The sequence below is a fragment of the Macrotis lagotis genome, chromosome 5 (genome assembly GCF_037893015.1).
Source record: "Macrotis lagotis isolate mMagLag1 chromosome 5, bilby.v1.9.chrom.fasta, whole genome shotgun sequence".
NCBI classification, from domain to species: Eukaryota; Metazoa; Chordata; class Mammalia; order Peramelemorphia; family Peramelidae; genus Macrotis; species Macrotis lagotis.
Genome location: NC_133662.1, coordinates 194282329 through 194302403, shown reverse-complemented (window position 1 = coordinate 194302403; position 20075 = coordinate 194282329). Strand labels below are relative to the sequence as shown.

Genomic DNA, 20075 nt, shown 5'->3' with positions numbered 1-20075 from the left:
GTGCCAAGGTCAAAGAAATAAAGCTCTAAAGGGCTCAAATTGTTTGACTAAAGAATGTTTGTAGAAATGAATCATGATGTATGATTCTTACATCAAGATCCTCTACTCTTAAGGGTTTTAATTGTTTTGAGATATAACTGTCAGCAGCTAATAAGGTAATAAAGGATTGTTGTGGAATATAAAGTGAAAAGAAATGGAAATTTTTTTGGTGAGTTAAAATATTATTATTGTTATTTCTTGTATATTTTGAGGTAAGAAAATAAAAAAGAAACCAGTGAGAAAAAAATCAATATATTATTAATTTAACTAGCCAGCTTCATAGAAGACACTTGAGAAAGATCTAAAAGTATACATGACATTTTATTTAATCAATACATAAACATTTATTAAGTGTTTACTATATGCTAGGTGTTATTATGTGCTACAGAAGAAATATGGAATTTTCTTTTTCCTCCTATTATTTTATTTTTTGCTTCACATGTATACATCATTGTCCCAGAAGATAAGCTCCTTGAGGGCAAAGACTATTTCTCATTTTCTTTTTGTTTCCTTAGTAACACAGTGGTCCAGCACATAGCAAGTACTTTTAAAACAAATATTTACCACGTCTTGCACTTAGTAGGCACTTAATAAATGTTTCCTGGATTGTTGGATTGGATGATTCTAGGTTAGATTCTGAGCCTTTGTTTCCTCTTCTGTAAAATGGTGATAATACTGGAAGCATCACCTCACATGTCATAAGGTTCCAAAGAAAAGCACTTTTAAAACTTGAAGGGGACATGTGTCAGTTATTATTGTTATATCCCAAGCCTCTACTGAACTTAGTGCCATCCCACAATTCCAAATTGTTTCTTCTGAGATAGTCATCATGAGACATTCAGATGCTTTAATAAAAGAACGGAAGAGAAACTGTACCTACCGGTTGAAATAGCAGGTAACCACTGCCCCAGCTATAGTCATTTGTTGACAGGTCAGAATAAATTCACTAGTCCAGATCAGGCCAACTAAATGATACCACCACATATATCGAATACCAGAAAGAAGTTTATATTCCACATATCCTCCTGTCATCACCTGGGCAGTTCCTGCAGGGTCAAAGAAATGATATTTCAGTCAACCTTGTCCTATTTCCAGCATTGCCAAAATGAATCGAGACATCTAGATTCTTCTTCTTGCCCAATTATTCTGCATGGGTTATTCTTTGCAATCAGTTAAGAAGATCTCAAGTGGAAAGCAAACTTCTTGCGGGGAGGGGCTGTTTTTGTCTTTGAAATCTCCCTCCATTGCTTTGCACATCAGGTTAGGGAAATCTCAATGTGGGAACTCCTTCCGTCAAGACAGATTGCAACTCTAAGGAGTTCTAAAGAGTTGCTCCAAGTCTATTGGTGTTAAGTGACTTGCTTGTGTGGTCACAGAATATAAAATTTCAGAGTTAAGATTTCAACCCAGGTCTTTCTGACTCCAAGCTCACTCAGAACTCTATCCACTACTCCACACAACTGGATGTCCTGGCTGCTTCCTTAAGATGCATCTTAACATTCCTTTCCCTACAAGTTCAGATTTCTGCAGCCTAGTACATTTTTCTCCTTGGTCATAAAGCTTATCTAAGGTGAGAACCCATTACATATTTGCTCTCTTGGTCATACAGCTAGAGAGTGTCTGAGGTGGGATGTAAACACAAGTCTTCCAGACTAAAGCACAGTAGGCAACCGCTTCTTCATCTGGATTTGACTTCTGGAATGGTCAAAAAACTCATTTGTTTAAGATAAGAAGCATATTTTGTGTGTGTGTGTGTGTGTGTGTGTGTGAGAATACATATGGGGTTTGGGGAATCATTATGTCTGAAACACCCAACATACTCTAGAACACAATAATGAAAAATGATGGCTGCACTTTCAAGTGCATTTCAGTAAAAAATTTTTAGTTTGTTAAAGTAACAATCCTAACTTTGTAGGTATCATGAAGTAAAACCTCTAAGCTGATGAACTTAAGTAGGCTTACCCCTAGTTGGGTTTGAGGCTAGGAAACATTACTTAGTAGTAGTTGGTTGTCCTTGAGCAAGTCATTTATCACTTTGACCTCTAGTTTCCTCAGTCAGTCTATAAATATTTATTAAGAACCTACAGTGAGCCAGGTAAGTTGAAGGTCTCTTGTTTTTTTTCTCTTTGCAAAGGCATCTACCTCAGTTGTCCTCTAATTTTCAAAGTCTAATGATTTTTAAGTAGAATTCAATTTAGAAAAGTTAGTAATGTACATGAATGACCTTTTAAAGAGCAAACCAACTGAGGAAAGCAAGACAGGCCGATAGCAAACTGAAGTAACTAGTGGGGTCTGAAATTGGGTTGGGAGGTGGGGAATGGGGTTAACTACTAAACTTCCAAAGAGCCTTAAAACTCCCTCTACAGACTCTCAGTCACCAACATTCCTGAGCAAGAATCAGTCACAACCTCATAGGATCAGGTTGGGAAGGATGGGAATGATATATAATATCAGGACATTTATAATATCAGAGGATATACAATCTGACCCTTTCAGCTACCTGAGACCCAAGAAGATAAAATGATTTGCCCATAGTCAAACAAGTAGAAGCAAAAGAGGCAGATTTTAAATTCAGGTCCTTAGGACTTGAAGTTAAGACTCATTCTGGCTCTAGAGTCAGAATTTTTGTTATTATGTAATTTTTTATTGCTGTAATTTGTAATCACGTAATTCAGCGAGCATTTATTAAGCACCTACTGCAAGTCAGACACTGAGCTAGTTGCTAGTGATCCAAAGACAAAGATGGTGGAGTCCCTGCCAGCAAAGAGATTCTCTTCTGCTGTCATGGGGAATATATGGTAAGAATAGGAATGATAATAGGTAAGTGCAAGATTCATGCAAAAAAGAAAATTGAGGGGAAGGGGTGGTGAATAACCAGCAAATGCTTAAGTTCAGAATGTGTTTTCCTCATAATAATGAAGAGAGGGAAGCCATACTAATTTTATTTCTATAGAATTTTCCTCTGAGAAAGTAAACTCATTGTATACAAGAATTGGTTTTGGGGGTGGCTAGGTGGCACAGTGGATAGAGCACCCGCCCTGGAATCAGGAGGACCTGAGTTGAAATCTGGCCTCAGACACTTAATAATTACCTAGCTGTGTGGCCTTGGGCAAGTCACTCAACCCTATTGCCTTGCAAAAAAAGGTTTTTTTTCATTCTTTGCACTTTTATTTTTTTTGTTGTTGTTGTTTTTGCAAGGCAAACGGGGTCAAGTGGCTTGCCTAAAGCCACACAGCTAGGCAATTACCAAATGTCTGAGACCGGATCTGAACCCAGGCACACCCGACTCCAAGGCTGGTGCGCCATCCACTATGCCACTACAAAAAGAGGCAAAAGACAGACCCTGCCCTTATGGGACTTACAACTGAATGGGGGAGATATCATGCAAACAATTACATATATATATATATATATATATATATATATATATATATATATATATGTCAAGTTGTACACAGGATAAATAGGAAACAATTAAAAGTGGGAAAGCACTAGAAGTGGGATTTTAGTAGGGACTTAAAAGAAGACAAGGGAGTCAGCAGTTGGAGCAGAAGAGAGAGAGTTTCTAAGTCTCTGTCTCTGTCAAGAAATACCTTTGCCTTTCTTACTATTGGAGCTAAGAAAAGAGTTCTTTACCAAGTCTGTGAACTTTTTTTTAATATATTGATAACTATTTCTTTTATTTTTTAAATGTTTTTATTAATGTCTTCTGTTTTTTCATTCATTAGTTATCACCAGTGTCTCCCTTTCTCTCAGGGACTCATATAGTAATGGTTTTTAGAGGGAAAAAAAATCAGCCAAACTAATAGATACATTGAAAAAGTCCATAAACATGTGCATTGTGTTGCATTTGTGGACCTCCCATCTTCACACAGGGGTCCTATATCTCATTATAATTGATTTTCTTGGTAATCTTATGTATGGTCATTTAAACGTATGCATTTAAAAACATTCTGAGAAGTCGTCCATGGCCTAAAAGAAGTTAAGAACCCTTACTAAGGTAAGTTAAGGACTAAGGTGAGTTAAGCAATTGGACAATCAAACAATAACCATCTATTAAGCATCTACTCTGTCTTAGGCACTGTGCTATGCACTAGTAATTTAAGAAAAGAAAACCCAGTCCCTGCTATAAAGGAGCCCACATCCAATGGAGAACAACTGTTAAAGGATACTTTTGGTTTCCACAATGGCCACAATTCAACCTTATATGGTTCAGTTGTGTTTTTCAATTGTAACCAACTCTTCAACCCCCATTTGGGGTTTTCTTGGCAAAGAGCCTAGAATAATTTGCCATTTCCTTCTCCAGTTCATTTTTTACAAATGAGTACAGGGTTCTGTGACTTGCCCAGGATCAAACATCTAATAAGTGTCTGAGGTCACATTTGAACTCAGGATGAAGTCTTTCTGACTCCAGAATGGACAATCTATGCACTATGGCATGACCTAGCCTATCCTACATAATTAAATCCTTCTCCAAATTTCCCAACATTAATTATTTGGGCAGGAAGCAGGGGAAGGGAATCATGCTATACAGCAGAATAATTTTCCTAGCCTTGGGATGACTAGAATTCCTAGCTTCCTTGGTTCTTGTGACTAGGCCTTACACCCTTTGCAATGTTACAGCTGAAACGATTGACAGCAAGTCTTCCACTTTTTTATCATTACTTTGGTCTTTTGGCAACTTGGATATTAATCAAGGCACTGGTAAATGAAAAGGCTTTTCTAGGGTTTCTGCATTTTGGAAAAATGGACTTTGAACTCAGGTCTTTCTTACTCCAAGCCCAACATCACTCCCAAGTCATCCCTCAGAGACTCTTCCTACAATTCTTTCTAAAACATTTCACATGCTGTTTCATTTTTCCCTTAGAACAAGCTTAAAATAACAAGAGAGTCAGAAGAAAAGACTCGTTACCACATAACATAAATGCTGATTTCCTTAGATGTAGGGGATGCTCTGAATGAAAAAAAGTGAAGGTTTTGTCTCTTCTACTTCTACTCCAGGCTGCTTTTACTGATGTGTTTCTCTAGAATAACCCATGCTCAGGAATAGTGCGGGTCACTGTTTGAGGCAGCAAACTCAACTTCAGAAGTGACAAGTGAAGGTCTTCTTGGGTCATAGGGCTCTTAGCATTTCAGGAAGAAATAGATCTGAGTAGTAATAACAACAAATGACATTTATCTGTGTCTTTAACGTTTTTTTAAAATGCTGTGAGGATTATGTAATCGCAAACCTAGAGCTGGAAGGAAGCTGCAAGGTCCTCAAGCCCAACCCCCACATTTTATAGATGAAGACATTGGAGCCCTGAGGGGTGAAGTGATTGCTCAGGGTGACAAAGGATCATAGATTTAGAACTGGAATGGCCTGTCAATCAGGAAGCATTTATACCCAATCTCATCAATACTCTCATTTTCACAGATGAGGAAATGGGAGTTATGAAAGGCTAAGGGAGAAGCCAATGGACATGCTTGTACATTTCCCAGGCAGGATTTGAACCCTTACTTATCCTGCCTCCAAGTCTAGTTCTGCTTCCATCACAGCACATGCTTGAACCAAATCTCTGTGGTCTCCCTTTGCAAGTGAACCTCAGTACAGGTTTCTTTCCCAGGCATCTGACTTTTCCTTTCTTTAGAAAAAGGATTTTTTCTTTTTATGATGATTTGTGGGTAGCCTTTGGCTGGCCTTTCTCTTTCTCCAGGGGTGGGTGTGAGTCTGAGTGTGAGGGTATATGTGTGTAATTACTCTTCAAGCTGCATTAAAAAATCATAAAAAAAAAATCAGTTATTCTGAATTCACTATTAAGTTAAAGTCCGAGATAGCAAGAGTTGGCAGGTAGGTGTATATTTGTGTAACTCCATTGCCCTCTCCTATACTCAATGACTTGTGCATTCAAGAGCCCTCTGCTGGTCATATTAGAAGGCCAGCTACTTTATCAAGGTCTGAAAGAGGGTCAGAATTCTAAAACATAGGATCAGATAAACTCCCCCAGAAAATAGGAGAAAATTATAAAAGAAAAATGCTAGACTGAGGGACAGGAAACCTATGTTTTAGACAAATCTTCTACTAACTAGATATATATATATATATCTGCCTAGGACAGGTAATTTAATCTCTTTGGGTTCTACCTCATCCATAAAATGAGAATTCCAAACTCTATGATCTCTAAATTGTTGCCCAGCTCTAAGATGCTATGGCCAATAGAATGTGGGAAACCAATCAATCAATAAGCATTTATTCAGGAATTTGTATAGGTCTGAGGCAGCTAGATGGCTCAGAGGGAAGCACTGGGCCTAGAGTGAGGGATCAGAGACTTACTACTGTGTGACCCTGGACAAGTCACTTAACTTCAATTTGTCTTGGAGCTAGGTAGATGGCTCAGTGGATAAAGCATTGGATCTGGAGTCTAGAAGATCTGAGGTCAAATCCTACCTCATACCCCTCACTAGTTGTGTGCCCCTGGGCAAATCACTTCATCTACTTTAGATGGCAAACCTCTCTGGTATCTTTGCCAAGGAAACCCAATGTAGGATTAAGAGACAGATAGGGCTGAAGAACAACACAGTATGGGTTAGAAGTGCTGAAAATGTAAAGAAAATAGGAAAGCAATACTTGCTCTGAACAAATTGAATGGGGGTAGCCAACATGTACATTAAAGGGGTTCTACGAGATCACTCAGGGGGAAATTGGAAGAAAGTGAGGATTCTAAGAAGCAGGAGAACATTCTAGGGATGCAGGATAACCACCACAAGTCTCAAGAGAGCTGTCGGTCAGGAATGGTAAGGAATGTGAAAGAGGCCAAGGTCAGACCAGAGTCTTTTCTGGATAAGAGATTAGCTGACTCCAGCAAACCTGCTCCAGAGTAATCCATCCTATGAAGTGATCAGCTGTATGCTGCTGATGAGAAGCCTTGGGGAGCAGATGGAGAGAAGAAGGGGGCCTTGCAGAATGGATGAGTTCAAGCACCTGAAGGGCTGTCATGAGGAAGAAGGATTTGCCTTCTTTTCCTTGGCTCTAGAGAGTAGAACAAGGACTGAAGGTTGGATGTAACAAAGAAGCAAGTTTAGGGTTGTTAAGAAAAAATTTTCTTAATAATTAGAGCTATCCAAAAAGGTAAAATGAGCTTCTTGGGAAATTCTGGGTTTCCCCCCACAATGATCCTCAAGCAAAGGTTTAATAAAAGTCAGAGCTTGGATTGGAATGCAGGTCCCCTTGACTCCAAGTTCCCTTCTACTATTTAATCTGTGCTTGAACCTATACTGTCAATACTGTTATATTGCCCAGAGGTATCTCCTGGCCTTTCCAGGGGACTTCCAAGCACCAAAACATCTGGAGGACAATGACAAGGCTACAGATTGTGATACAAAAACATCAAAGAAAGGCTGGCTCAAAGAGGATGGAATTTGTGGGGGCACATGGCCACTCCCCAAATTTGAAGGACCTTTTTGTAGTGAAATTACTGGACTTCTGTCTTGGCCTGGATGGCAGAGCTGAGAGGAAGGGGGTAGGGGTTTGGAAAGGCAAATTTAAGTTTGGCAAAAAAAACCTTGCTCACGTTGCCTAGAGTAGGTTGTTTGTTTCTTGAACAGATGGGTTCATTGAGCATAGGATGTTATCAAGTCACCAAACCTGCCTTCACCTGCAGGTCTTCAAGTAAAAGTTGGATGACCTCTTGGCACATGAGTTGGAGAGGGGATTAATTTTCAGATATGGGTTGGTCTTGACGGTCTTTGAAGTTCCTTCCAACTCTGACATGTGATTTTTGTGAAGGCAGAGATGATTCATTGTCCTCCTCGCAACCAGCCATCTTCCCAAATACTGAGCAAATAATAGATAGCTAGTAAGAATCTTTAAGCTTTTTGAAAAGTTGACACACAAAAAAAGGACCATGTTCTATATTTAAGGTTAACAAAATGAATGGGGGTACTAGCCAAACTGCCAGACAAAGCAAATCTGCCAGGCAGACCAAAGAGTATTCTGCAAAGCCCCTAAATCCTGAATTTATGTAGCAAGTTATTAATCAACACTGATATATATCTTCCAATAAAATGACAATGTCACCTTGTGACTACACTATTGTCCTGTAAATAGCTTGTTTGTATATGATTACTTGCACACTCACTAGCTATGTGACCCTGGACAAGTCACTAAACCATGTATGCCTCAGTTTCCCCATCTATAAAATGAACTGAAGAAGGAAATGGTAAACCATTCCAGTATCTTTGCCAAGAAAACTATCCAAATGGGATCACAGAGTCAGACATGACTGCAACAACTGAACAACTTGCACATTGTCATTTGCATTATGTGAGCTCTAGGAGGGCAGGGACTATCTCTTACCTTGCTTTATATCCCAGTGCTTAACACAATATATGTTGTGGCTGAGTTATTTTTCAGTTGTCCAACTCTTCATGAACCCCATTTAGGGGTCACCTTTTAGGTTTTTTTATTCTTTTTTTTTGAGCAAAGGTATTGGAGTGATTTGTCATTTCCTTCTGAGAACACTGTGAAAACTGAGGCAAACAGGCCTAAGTGATTTGCCCAGAATCACAAGCTTTTAAGTATCTATCTTCCGGACTCCAGACTCCAGAGTGGAGTTCATCTACTATGTCACTAATGGCACCCCCTCCTGAAATAATGCAGATACTAAATAATGTTTGACTGACTAAAATGATCTACCATTTTATTTCATCCTTGCATCATACTTGTGAGATGGAGTCAATCAAAAGACAAAATTCAGCCTGGACCTCAATTGTTGTTGTTTTTCCATTAGACTATCTTATCTCCTTTCTTTTTTAAAAATACAAGTTTTATTGAATTTGAGGTTCTTAAAGGATGCAGAGTTAGTAGATACTGTAATGGTTTAGAGTCAAGAGAGCCTGAGTTCAAATGAACAACTCACCCTCTCCTTGTGGCTTCTCCATTTCTTTCCTTATCTACAAAATGGCGGTGGATAAAAAGTTGGATTTGATGACCTCAAAGTCCTCCTCCAGTACTTAAATCTAGGATCCTATGTCTATTTTTTTTTCTCTGTAGTCAATATTTCCTGATATTACACTCCACCATCCCCTTGAATAAAGGGGATAAAACGATTCCCTTTAATAGAGAAAAAAATTAAGCAAAGCTGTTGTCTTGACAAAGTGTGCCATCAAACCCAATATTCTCCTCCTTTAGTCCCTCAACTGTCTTCCTGAGAGGAGAGGATGGTAGTTCCTTCTCTGGTCTCTGAGATCATTGCTGATCATTTTGTTTAATCTGAGTCCAACTGTGTTTCAGGGCAGTTTCCATTTACAAGATTCTTGTCATTGTGTAAACAGGTCCTGGGGTCTTCTTTCTAAGCACATAACTTTTCATATTCTGGGTAGCTTGAGTACAGTTCTCACAATTTCTGTTCACGATGTCAGCTGTGCTCATTCCTCTGAGCCGCCACACAGATGGAAAAGGACCCTTCAACAGCCGCCCAGGGAAAGGCTGCCAGAGGTTGGTGACGTGGGCAGCTGGGGGAAGACACAAGTCGAATGTGGCCGAGTTCATCCGGTTACCTTTCGGTACAACAACAGCATCTGCTGGATTACTGAGGTTACTGCAATTTTTTATTCTGCTTTTTCCATTTTAGTTGGTGAGTGCTATCATGGCTGACTGCACCGAGGCGACCAGTGATTAAGTGAGGGAAGAAATTAGGCATACCTATGCTTTAATTCTCATAGAATTTATTAACTGTGGGGTGGGCTGATAACATCACATTCTCAATGAAACCATTTGTTCAAGAAACAAACACTCAACCTTCCTTGATGCCTATCATATTTTCCCTTTGGGGTTTTTATGCATGTCAAATATTAATTCTTTCAACCGAATGATGGTTCAAAAGTTGCAAATATTTACCTCCTGTTTTAGTTCCTCTTCCTGAGCTTCTAACAACATTAGACCAAAGTGGAAAAGATGGTCAACAACCACAACATTTGTAGCTGGGATGTTAGACTCAACATTTCCATATCTTGACGTGGTTTCTTAGATCCCAAGCCCCTTGCCTATTTACACCAAATGTGAAAAGAGCTGACATTCTGCTGCCTATTATTAGCAACAACTTTTCAGGAATGCTCTATTATGTAATGATACATAATTTTTTTTGAAAGGCAATGGGGTTCAGTGACTTACCCAAAGTCACACAGTTAAGTATTAAGTGTCTGAGGGCGAATTTGAACTCAGATTCTCTTGACTCCAGGGCTGGTTCTCTATCCACTGAGCCACCTGTCCTGAAATATATTTCTTTTTTTAAAATATTATTTATTTTAAGGCAATGAGGTTAAGAGTGACTTGTCCAAGGTCACACAGCTAGGCAATTAAGTGTCTGAGGCTGGATTTGAACTCATATCCTCCTGACTCCAGGGCTGGTGCTCTATCCACTGTGCAACCTAATTGTTCTGAAATACATGTTTCTTGAGAAATCTATTCACTTATGAAGTGCTTCTGCCTATTAGGCCTCTTCCTCTTGTTTTTCCTCTGGTCTCTTAAAGCAGAGACTTTGGCAAGCTGACCAAAAGGCTTCTGAGAACTAAAGATGTCTTCCTTGGGGGCAGCTAGGTGGTGCAGTCGATAGAGCACGGGCTCTGGAGTCAGGAGGACCTGAGTTCAAATATGACCTCAGACACTTAATAATGACCTAGCTGTGTGGCCTTGGGCAAGCCACTTAACCCCATTTGCCTTGCAAAAAAACTTAAAAAAAAAAAAAAAAAAGATGTCTTCTTTGTATGGGACAGGTCATCTTGCCAGTCTCAAGCTATTACTGGGACCATCCCTTAAAGCCTTTCCTGATTGGTAGAATTTACTGTAGCTTGGATTCTACTAGTTTGGCCTTAAAGACCCAAAACTCCAAGCTACAAGAAGGAAGTAATAACAATAAAGGATCTTGGAAATCATAGCAATGTTACAATGTTTGGCATTGGAAGGAGGGCTTCAAGAAGCTTCTTCTGCTTGCAAAAAAAATTATTGATGTTCTTTTTAATTTTATTTTTCAGTCACTACTTAATGATCCATCCCATAGATCCAACTCATGTCGCCCTGATTCCTTCCTTATGACACATGAATTTTCCTGCCTTAAGTCTCTCCTCACTCTAACTTAGTTTTTGAAGTAGGGGCAGCTAGATGGTGGGGTGCATAGAGCACTGGCTTTGGAATCGGGAGGACGGGAGTTTGAATCCAGCCTCAGACACTTTCTAGCTGTGTGATCTTGGGCAAGTTACTTAACCTCGATTGCCTTGTATCCAAGGCTATTTCCAATCACCCTGATCCATATCTGGCCACTGGATCCAGATGGTTTTGGAGGAGAAAGTAAGACTGGTGACTTAGCACAGCCCCTCACAAATCCAATTATGTTCTTGTCATGGCATCATCTCCCTGTCATGGTAGTCTTCAAAAATGAAGGATAAAATATTATTATTTGGCCTGGTTTTTAAAAATATTTAAAAATTTTTTAATTTATTTTAATTTTTTTATTTAAGGCGATGGAATTAAGTGATTTGCCCAAGGTCACACAGGTAGGCAATTACTAAGTGTCTGAGGTGGGATTTAAACTCAAATAGTCCTGATTCCAGGGCCAGTACTCTATTGACTGTGCCACCTAGTTGCCCCTACAAAACATTATTATTAGCAGTTGTTGATGTATGTTTTTGTCAGTGTAATTTTGCTAAAACAAAGATCTAACAAAGAAAATTAGGGAATCAGATGTTAAGATCTTCTTTTTGACTTTTAAAGTTCTTTATAACCTGGCCCTTTCCTCCCTCTATAGTCTTGGTACACTGAACTCTTTCACCTTTCTATTGCCCCTCACTCATAACCCTTCATCTTCCAAGTCTTTTCCCCTAGGTGTCTCCCATAGCTGGAATGCTCTCCTTATTCACCTCCTCCTTCTGACTTCTCTGGCTTCCTTGAAATCTCTCCTATAAAAGGCCCTTTCCAGTCCTGCTTCCCACTTCTCATTGCTGGCCCCTTACCTCTGAGATTATACACTAGAATATCATGGGTGTAAATTTTTTTTGCATGTTTACCCTGCTATTAGAAGGTGAGCCACCTAAGGTAGAGATTATGCTTTTGCCTTTCTTCGTATCTGCCGAGTTTAATTCTGGCAGACACTAAGTACTTAATAAATTTTTCTTGACTGACTAAAGTAACCACAACTGAAAACCTATTCCTCATATTGTACCTAGAGTCCACTGTCTATCTGCCAAGAGGCTGGAGGTATACCATCCATCTTTGTAGTCACTTAACTCATTAGGCCATCAGTTCTCTGTAGGTGCAATTCATCACTAAATTGATGACCAGCATTGAAGTCTTTCCAGATTGTTTACCTTAACATGGATGTGGACACTGTGAACATTGTTCTCATTCTACAACTATGGCCTTTCTCCATTAACATATCACTATAAGTTTTCTAGATTAGCAATTGTTACCATGTAAAACAAAGAGAGAAAGAGAGAGAGTGATCCTTAGAGTCAGGAAGATTCGGGTTCAAGACCTACTCCTGACATGCTGGCTCTGTGACCCTGGGCAAATCACCTAACTTCTTAGTGCCTCATGCAACTCACTATGATTTTCAATTATAAGCCTGGTATTGTTGTCCAGTCGATTCAGTCATGTTTGACTCTTCATGAACCCTATGGACTATACTGTCCTCAGGGTTTTCTTGGCAAAGATACTGGATCTGTTTGATATTTCATTTCCCAGTTGATTAAGGCAAATAGAGGTTAAATGACTTGCCCAGAGTCACAGAGCTAATAAATGTCTGAGTCTGGATTTGAACTCATGTCTTTCTAATTTTAGGCCTGGCACCCTATCCATTAAGCCACCAAGCTGTTATTGATTTTCATTAGTAAAGGGAATTTCCTCATTAGGAATTCCCTGAACAATAAAATCATAGATCCCAGAGGATTTAGTTGAAGAAAGCCTGTTCCTAAGGGGATAAACTGTGAGAGAGGATGGAATAGAAATAGAAAGAAGAGATAAGCATGGTGAGTATCCTAAAGTTATCAGATTGTATGGGCTGGGGAGGAGGGGAGTCATGATAGCTCTCTAAGAATCAAATGAGATAATATCTAAAAACACTTATACCTAGCACACAGTAGGCACTTAATAAATGTATATTCCCCACTTCCTCTCTCTAAGTCTGAGTTCTATAGCCTCCAGGTTCAGAACTTCATGTGGCATAGGTAATCTCAGGGGTTAGGAGATGAATCAACACAGGTATGAACTGATTTATTTATTTTGGCTAGGAGGCCACATGTGATTCAGGAGCTACCCTCCCTAACCCTTGGTTCAAAAGAAAGTCAGCCAAGAAAAGAAGTCTATCTTAGTAAATATATAATCCTATAAATATGGGGAATAATCTGAGTTCAGTAGCTTTTTTTTACAGATGAGGAAACCAAAGAACAGAAATGTTAAGTGATTTGCCTAGGGTCTCATTTCTAATAAGTAAATGTGGGGGGTTAGGATTCAAACTCAGGTTTTCCTGACCCAAGTCTAGAAAAGTTTCAGCTATATAAACTAGTATCTTGGTCAGTGGACCTTGCTTCTTGTCAGGGTTAGGGATTCTCATTTGATAGCATCATCCACAATCCATCACTGAGTTTTACCATATGCTGATGACATGGCTAATTACACACAAAAAAATTATTGCTTCCTTGATAACTCTGGTTCAAGTAAATCAAAAAGGTTATAGTGTTATCTCCATCCATTCAACACACTGTGATGAAAGATATCATGGCTATTAAGGCACTGAACTTGCCACCAGAATTACAAGGCATGGTCCCAAGAGTCAAAAAATTCATATGTTTAGTTGGGAAGACTGAAAATTCACATGAAAAGATAAAATGATAACAAAGCATCACATCTGGAGGCTCAGCAATAGGTACCAAATTTTAGCAAGAATGTTGATAAGCTGGAAAACATCCATCCAAAGGAAGAACATCAGAATGATGAGGGGTGGGTCTCAGATTATGTCATATGAGGATCACTGGAAGTCAATATGTTTTTGGCATCAACAGTTAGTAAATATTTATTAATATTTATTATTGTATTAATATTTATTAATTGTCTACTTGGAGCCAAGGAAGAAACTAAACAATGGAGTTACAAATACAAATAAAGATAATCCCTGTCCTCAAGGAGTTTATAATCTAATAGGGGAAGACAAAATGCAAAAGGAACTGAAAAGGGTGGAAGAGGTACTCAATCCAGGGCATGATGAGATCAGTCAGAGAAATCCCAAAGTTATGCAATCAGGTGAGAAATGAGATTTCTGAACTTAGTTCTCTCCTTAAAAACAGATTTGGAGTTCATCGCTCCATACTCCAGAGAGGCAGAAAGTAGTGATGAGAAGAGGACACTTGAGGAAGTTAGAAGAGCTCTCTTCAGTTATTTGAAAAGTTGATCTATGGAAGAAGGGTAAGATTTGATTTAATTGGACCTAGAAAGCTAAGCTCTTGGAATAGGTAGGCAAAACACAGAGACAGATTTAAGTCTGATATAAAGAAAAACTAAACAATTAGTTTGATTCAAAGGAGAAGAAGCTCCCTCTGGAGGTAATGAGTAGCCAGAGGTCTTCCTTCTTCAGGAATGACCACTTGTCCTAGATGCTATAGAAGAGATTTGTCTTTGGGTATGAGGTGGTCTACTCCAGGTAGTCTCTGAAGTCCCTTTCAACTCTGGGATGCTGTGATTTCTTGAATCTTGGCTTGGCATTGACTTGCCATATTTGTGGTCATGGCTTAATTTCTTTGGTTGCATAGATGATTTCTACAATGTCCCTTCCACCTTCAAATCTACAATCCTAGGATGTCATTGATGGATACCCAGAATTGGCCAAGAATTGACTCAATGCCATCCAGGCTGCTTAGTGCAGACAGAGGGACTCCAGGGGCAGTACCGTGACCTGAAGTTTAAAAACTTCCTGGGATTTTATTTTGATATAAAAATGAGGCTGTTGTTTCCGCAGGAACATCTCTGGATTATTTTGGCTCAGCTATAAATGCTTCAGCAGTTTCAGAAAACACTGTATGAATTAATAATACCCTCTGTTTTGCACTGTCGTCTTATTTCAGACTCATTAGACATTAACTCCCCTCCTTCATTCTATGGTCCAGCCATTTCTCTCCATGCCATCTCCCTTCACCATGCCTTTGCACTGGCACCCCCATGCCTGAAATGCATTCAGTCCTCATTTCCATCTCTTAAACTCCATCTCTTCAAGACTCAGCTCAAATACTGCCTTCTACAGAACACTTCTTTTGACTCTTTAAACTGTGAATGTTTCCCCCAGCCCACCAAGTACTTTGTATTTATTCATTTCAGTGGGGAGTGGGAGCAGAGGGAGAGTATTTCTTCTATATTTATTCAAAATATCATCTAGTAGATGTGGATTCAAAAATTACATCTAGTGCGTGTTGGCCTAACTGGCATGATGGATAGAATGTGAAGTCAGGAAGACCCGAGTTCAAATCCTTTCATAGATATGTACTAGTTATATGACTTTGGTCAAGTCATTTGACTTTTATCTCAGTTTCCACATCTGTAAAATACCCAAAATACCTTTAAAGGTTATTGTGACAGTAAAATGAGGTAATACTTGAAAAGTTCTTTGTAAACCTTGATATACCACAGAAATGCTAGTAGTAATAATAATAATAATAATTATTATTATTATTAAAATAATAATTGTCATTATGATCACCACCACCACCAGGAAGACCTGGATTAGAATTGTATATTTGACTCATCATATCCTGGGCAAGTTACTTATCCTCTTGGTGTTTTAGGTAACTTTATAAGAATGTAACTTGCAGAGAAGGTGCCAACTTGCACTGGTAGAAGGACTTCCTTCTTCTGGAAATTTCCTATGCCAATGAAATCACATAATGACTCTCTCTTTCATCTCTCATCTCTCATCTCTCACCTCTCTCAATAGAAGGCAAACTCCTTGAAAGTAGGACTTAATTCTCCTTTTGCATTGGGATGTCTAGAACCTAGAATAGTACCTGTTACATAATAGGCATTTTATGTATGCCTTTTAATTGAATGAAATTGCAGATTCTTTGGGGAAAAAATATTTCTAGACAGTGAGTAAAAATCTATCTGATGTTCAAAGATACAAAACTTAAAAAAAGGCTCCAGAGAGAATAGAATGACCAGTATCTAGAACTGAAGATCCTGGCAACAAGAGGAGAGGCATCATAGGTGGTCATTGTCAAGATATATATATAAAAAAAACATATACATATATGTTTATATTAAATTGATTGTTATTGTTGATGTTTCAGGTCAATGTCATGGTCATTGTCAGTTTTATGGATATGTGTGTACATATATATTTGCTTTATTAAAAAAATTTAATTCATTTAAGGCAATGGGGTTAAGTGACTTGCCCACAGTCACACAACTAGGCAATTATTAAGTGTCTGAGTCTGGATTTGAATTCAGGTCCTCCTGACTCCAGGGCTGGTACTCTATCCACTATGCCACCTAGCTGCCTCTATACTTGTTTTTTAAAAATGCTTTGTTATTACTTCACACAAAATCAAATAATAAACTGATAATATGATACACAATAAACAAAGTTACAACTCTACAAGAGGTAGAAAACACCATCCTATGTTTCTTCCATGGCAAAGTTCTGACATTCTGACACTGTCTTCTCCATTTCTATCAGTTCCTCCTTGCCATGGTGTCTCCTCTTGCAACAAGAGAATGAACCTTTACAATAAATCGCACCTCCAGGTGAAGGTATCTTTTTTTCTGTATAAGAATTAGAGGTAACAGAAAATATCTGGCCACTTACCTGCAGTTCCTAAACTCAGTAGTACAGCAACCCACAGCACCCAGAAGAAAATGAGAATTATAAATGTCCAAAATGGTTGGAGGAGCAGGAAAGGGGAAATGCTGATAGCTTTGCTTGTTACTTGCAAAAGGTCTACTGTCAATTGGATCCTCTCTCTGAGAACAAAAATCAGTATAAGCAGAACCACCTGTTAAGGAAAAAGCTATTAGAAAATTCTTTTTAAAATGCCTAGAGAATTGTATAGTTTTTTAAGTTTTAAAAAATTTGAAAGCTACTGAATTCTCAGGAAACAGTTCATTCCTTTGTTTGGCTCTGACCTTTCCAGTCATCTTACACCTTCCTCCCTATAACATACTCTTTGATGCTGTGATAAATCCCTCCTTGATATTTCCATAAACAGCTATTCCATTTCTCAGCTTTGGGTATTTTTCTCTGACTGTCCCCCATACCCAGAATGTTCTTCCTCAGCTCCATCTAATGGCTCCCCTGGCTTTCTTTAAGTATCAATTAAAATTATTCTTCAGGCAGCCTTTCCCATATCCCCTGAATTCTATTGCCTTTTTAATCTTTATTAATTATTTCCTATTTTACATATATACATATATATATATATATATATATATATATATAGAGAGAGAGAGAGAGAGAGAGAGAGAGAGAGAGAGAGAGAGGGTTTGCTTGTGTATGTTTATTTGTTCTTTCCCCCATTACATTGGGAGTTCCTTGAGGGTGGGATTCCTAGCAATTAGTCTGGTTCATAGTAGGTATTTAATGTTCAATGAATATGTTCTGCTTACTCTTGTCACAATTAAAAATACATTCTGTGCCCAGATGAAATGAAGAAGGGCAGTAAGATAAAACCACAGAAAGGGAGTTGTTATGAACTTTCTTAGGCAGAATATTTATTTTTTATTTCTATCACATTTATCCCACAGTATTCCCTATAAATGGTCATTGTGCATATAGTGCTCAATAAAAATGGTAGACTGATGAAAGATAAAGAGGAGTGAGATGAGAAATCAAAGTCAACAGTGCCATTATATTTGTACCATTATATTTATCTTTTATTTGAATGTAAGTTGCAAATGAAGCAAAATGGGATGAACTTTGGGGGAAAAAAGTGAGATTCTCACTCTGGACTAAGGAAGCAAGAGCTTAGAATCCAAGCTTGTACATTTATACTCTAGTTTTGCCACTTAGTGAATGTTTGACCTTGAGAAAATTTTCTAAATTGTCTGTGACTCAGATTCCTCATCCAGCACATAGTAGGCATTTAATAAATTTTGATTGATTGATCAATCTATTAAATGAAGTTTGGACTAGATGACATACTAAGTTCCCTTTCAGAGCTAAATCTATGAGCCTATAATTATATATTTTGTAATACATCTTGTAGGAGACTGGGATAGAGAAAACATTAGCTATAAAACCAGTAGGTCTTAGATCAAATTCAACTTTCAGCAGTTATTTAGGTGTATTGAACAAGTCACATCTCTAACTTGTTTATAGAAGGGGATAATAATAGTAATATTAACTTATTCCCATAGTTACTGTGAAGATTACATGAGACAATGTATATAATGCTTCATTGGGCAGTTCCTGGATCAGCACTGGGTTATGTAGGTGGTGGGAGATGTGGCTCCTAACTGACTGAGAGAATATGGAGTGAGATGCTTTATACCAATGAGAGGGATAAACACCTCCACTTTTGAATGATATGCTGGAGTCCTTGAGGCTATTCAAAAGTCTCTTAGCAAACTCATTGGAAATCCTTCCTCCTCATGTGTCTCTGCAGTCAACTCAAATAAGTCCCTGGTGCATCATTCTCAGTATACTCTTAGGCAACCAGGAGGAACAAGTCCTTCAATACATACAAAACTGGGGCAGTTAGTGGATAGTGGATAGTGCGCCGACCTCAGGAGGTCCTGAGTTCATATTTGACCTTGTGTGACCTTGGGCAAGTCAGTTAATCTCAATGCGTTGCAAAACCCCCCCCCCACAAAAAACCCCCAAACAACAAAAAAACATGCATAACACCTCTAGGAATGTCCAAAGAGGGCATTACAGGTATGCAAAGCACTTTCTAATTGTAAAATACTATAGAACTGCCAATTTTACTATTATTATATAGGGTGTCCCAAAATTTTCAAGGCAATTTAAAGCTATTTAATGCTTAAAGTCATATTTTGTATGTGATGGTATCAAATCTCTGATGTCATGGTCTTCTTCAAGAAAATAAAGGACAAATATCAACAGCAAATTCCAAATACTTTGCATCTATCTTGTGTGTATAAAGTTGCTTTCATTTCTCAAATTGGAATGTGAACTTCTTGAGGGCAGGGAACTTAATAAGTACTATTGATTAATTAATAAAGCTCCTTGAAGGCAGGGACTATGCCTCATCTTCTAGAACCATAGAATTGTAGAACTGAAAAGGACCTTATAGATTATCTAAGTTTATCCCTTTCAGCTTTTAGATGAAGAAATTGAGGTCTGGGGTTGGGGTTGGAGAGCTCAAGTGACCTGCCTCAGATCACATAACTATTTCTAGCCTGATTTCCAGTTACAAGTGAGGTGTGTTCATTCTTCTTCTCTTCCTCCATTTGTCTCTTCATTCAAGATAGTGGTCATTTGAAGATGCTCATGAAAATGAATGCAAATTGTAAGTCAGCATTTAGCACTCTGCCTTGAATATAGTTTGATACTTAATGTTTATTCATTGGTTGATTGTTTGGTTGGGTTCCCGAGCCAGTCTATTTAACTCAGGAGGCACCAGTGGTATTACCGTAATTGTACTTAAGGACCTAGCCATCATATATAACAGTCTCTATGAAAACAACAACAGGAAAAACATCTAAGATACCAGAAGCCCTTCTTCAATTGCCCCTCTTTCACACTGACAATGATCCAAGTCAATGATTTTCCTTCAACAGTCTCAGGAAAGGGTTCTGTTGGGATAGTAAAGAGCTGGCCAGGCTGCGGGGAAGAAGCTGTGACTGGGGTTGGGAAAGTTGGGATAGAATTGGGTGGGAGGAAGCTGTGGTTTAGAAGGGTTGGAAGAGAAGTTTGGATTTATTCCCTTCTCTTCTCTTCATCCTCATTGCTACATATGATCTTGGACAAATGTGGGGGATCTGGAAAAGAGAAAAGTGGCTGTGGGCCTCCCCAGAGCAGGGTGTGTGGATAAATTTTATTTTCCTTTGATACTTTCTATTT

At 38.5% G+C, this 20075-nt stretch overlaps 1 protein-coding gene across 1 annotated transcript in view; it reads right to left on the bottom strand.

The window, feature by feature from the left end:
* The window catches only part of SLC44A3 (solute carrier family 44 member 3), a 99638-nt gene that overhangs the window by 42190 nt on the left and 37373 nt on the right, over positions 1 to 20075 (bottom strand). Inside the window, exons 9-10 of the mRNA XM_074188217.1 lie at positions 16860 to 17046; positions 920 to 1085 (exon numbers count right to left, since the gene is read on the bottom strand). Of these exons, the coding sequence (XP_074044318.1) occupies positions 920 to 1085; positions 16860 to 17046 (353 nt within the window). The remainder of the gene's footprint in view (positions 1 to 919; positions 1086 to 16859; positions 17047 to 20075) is intronic.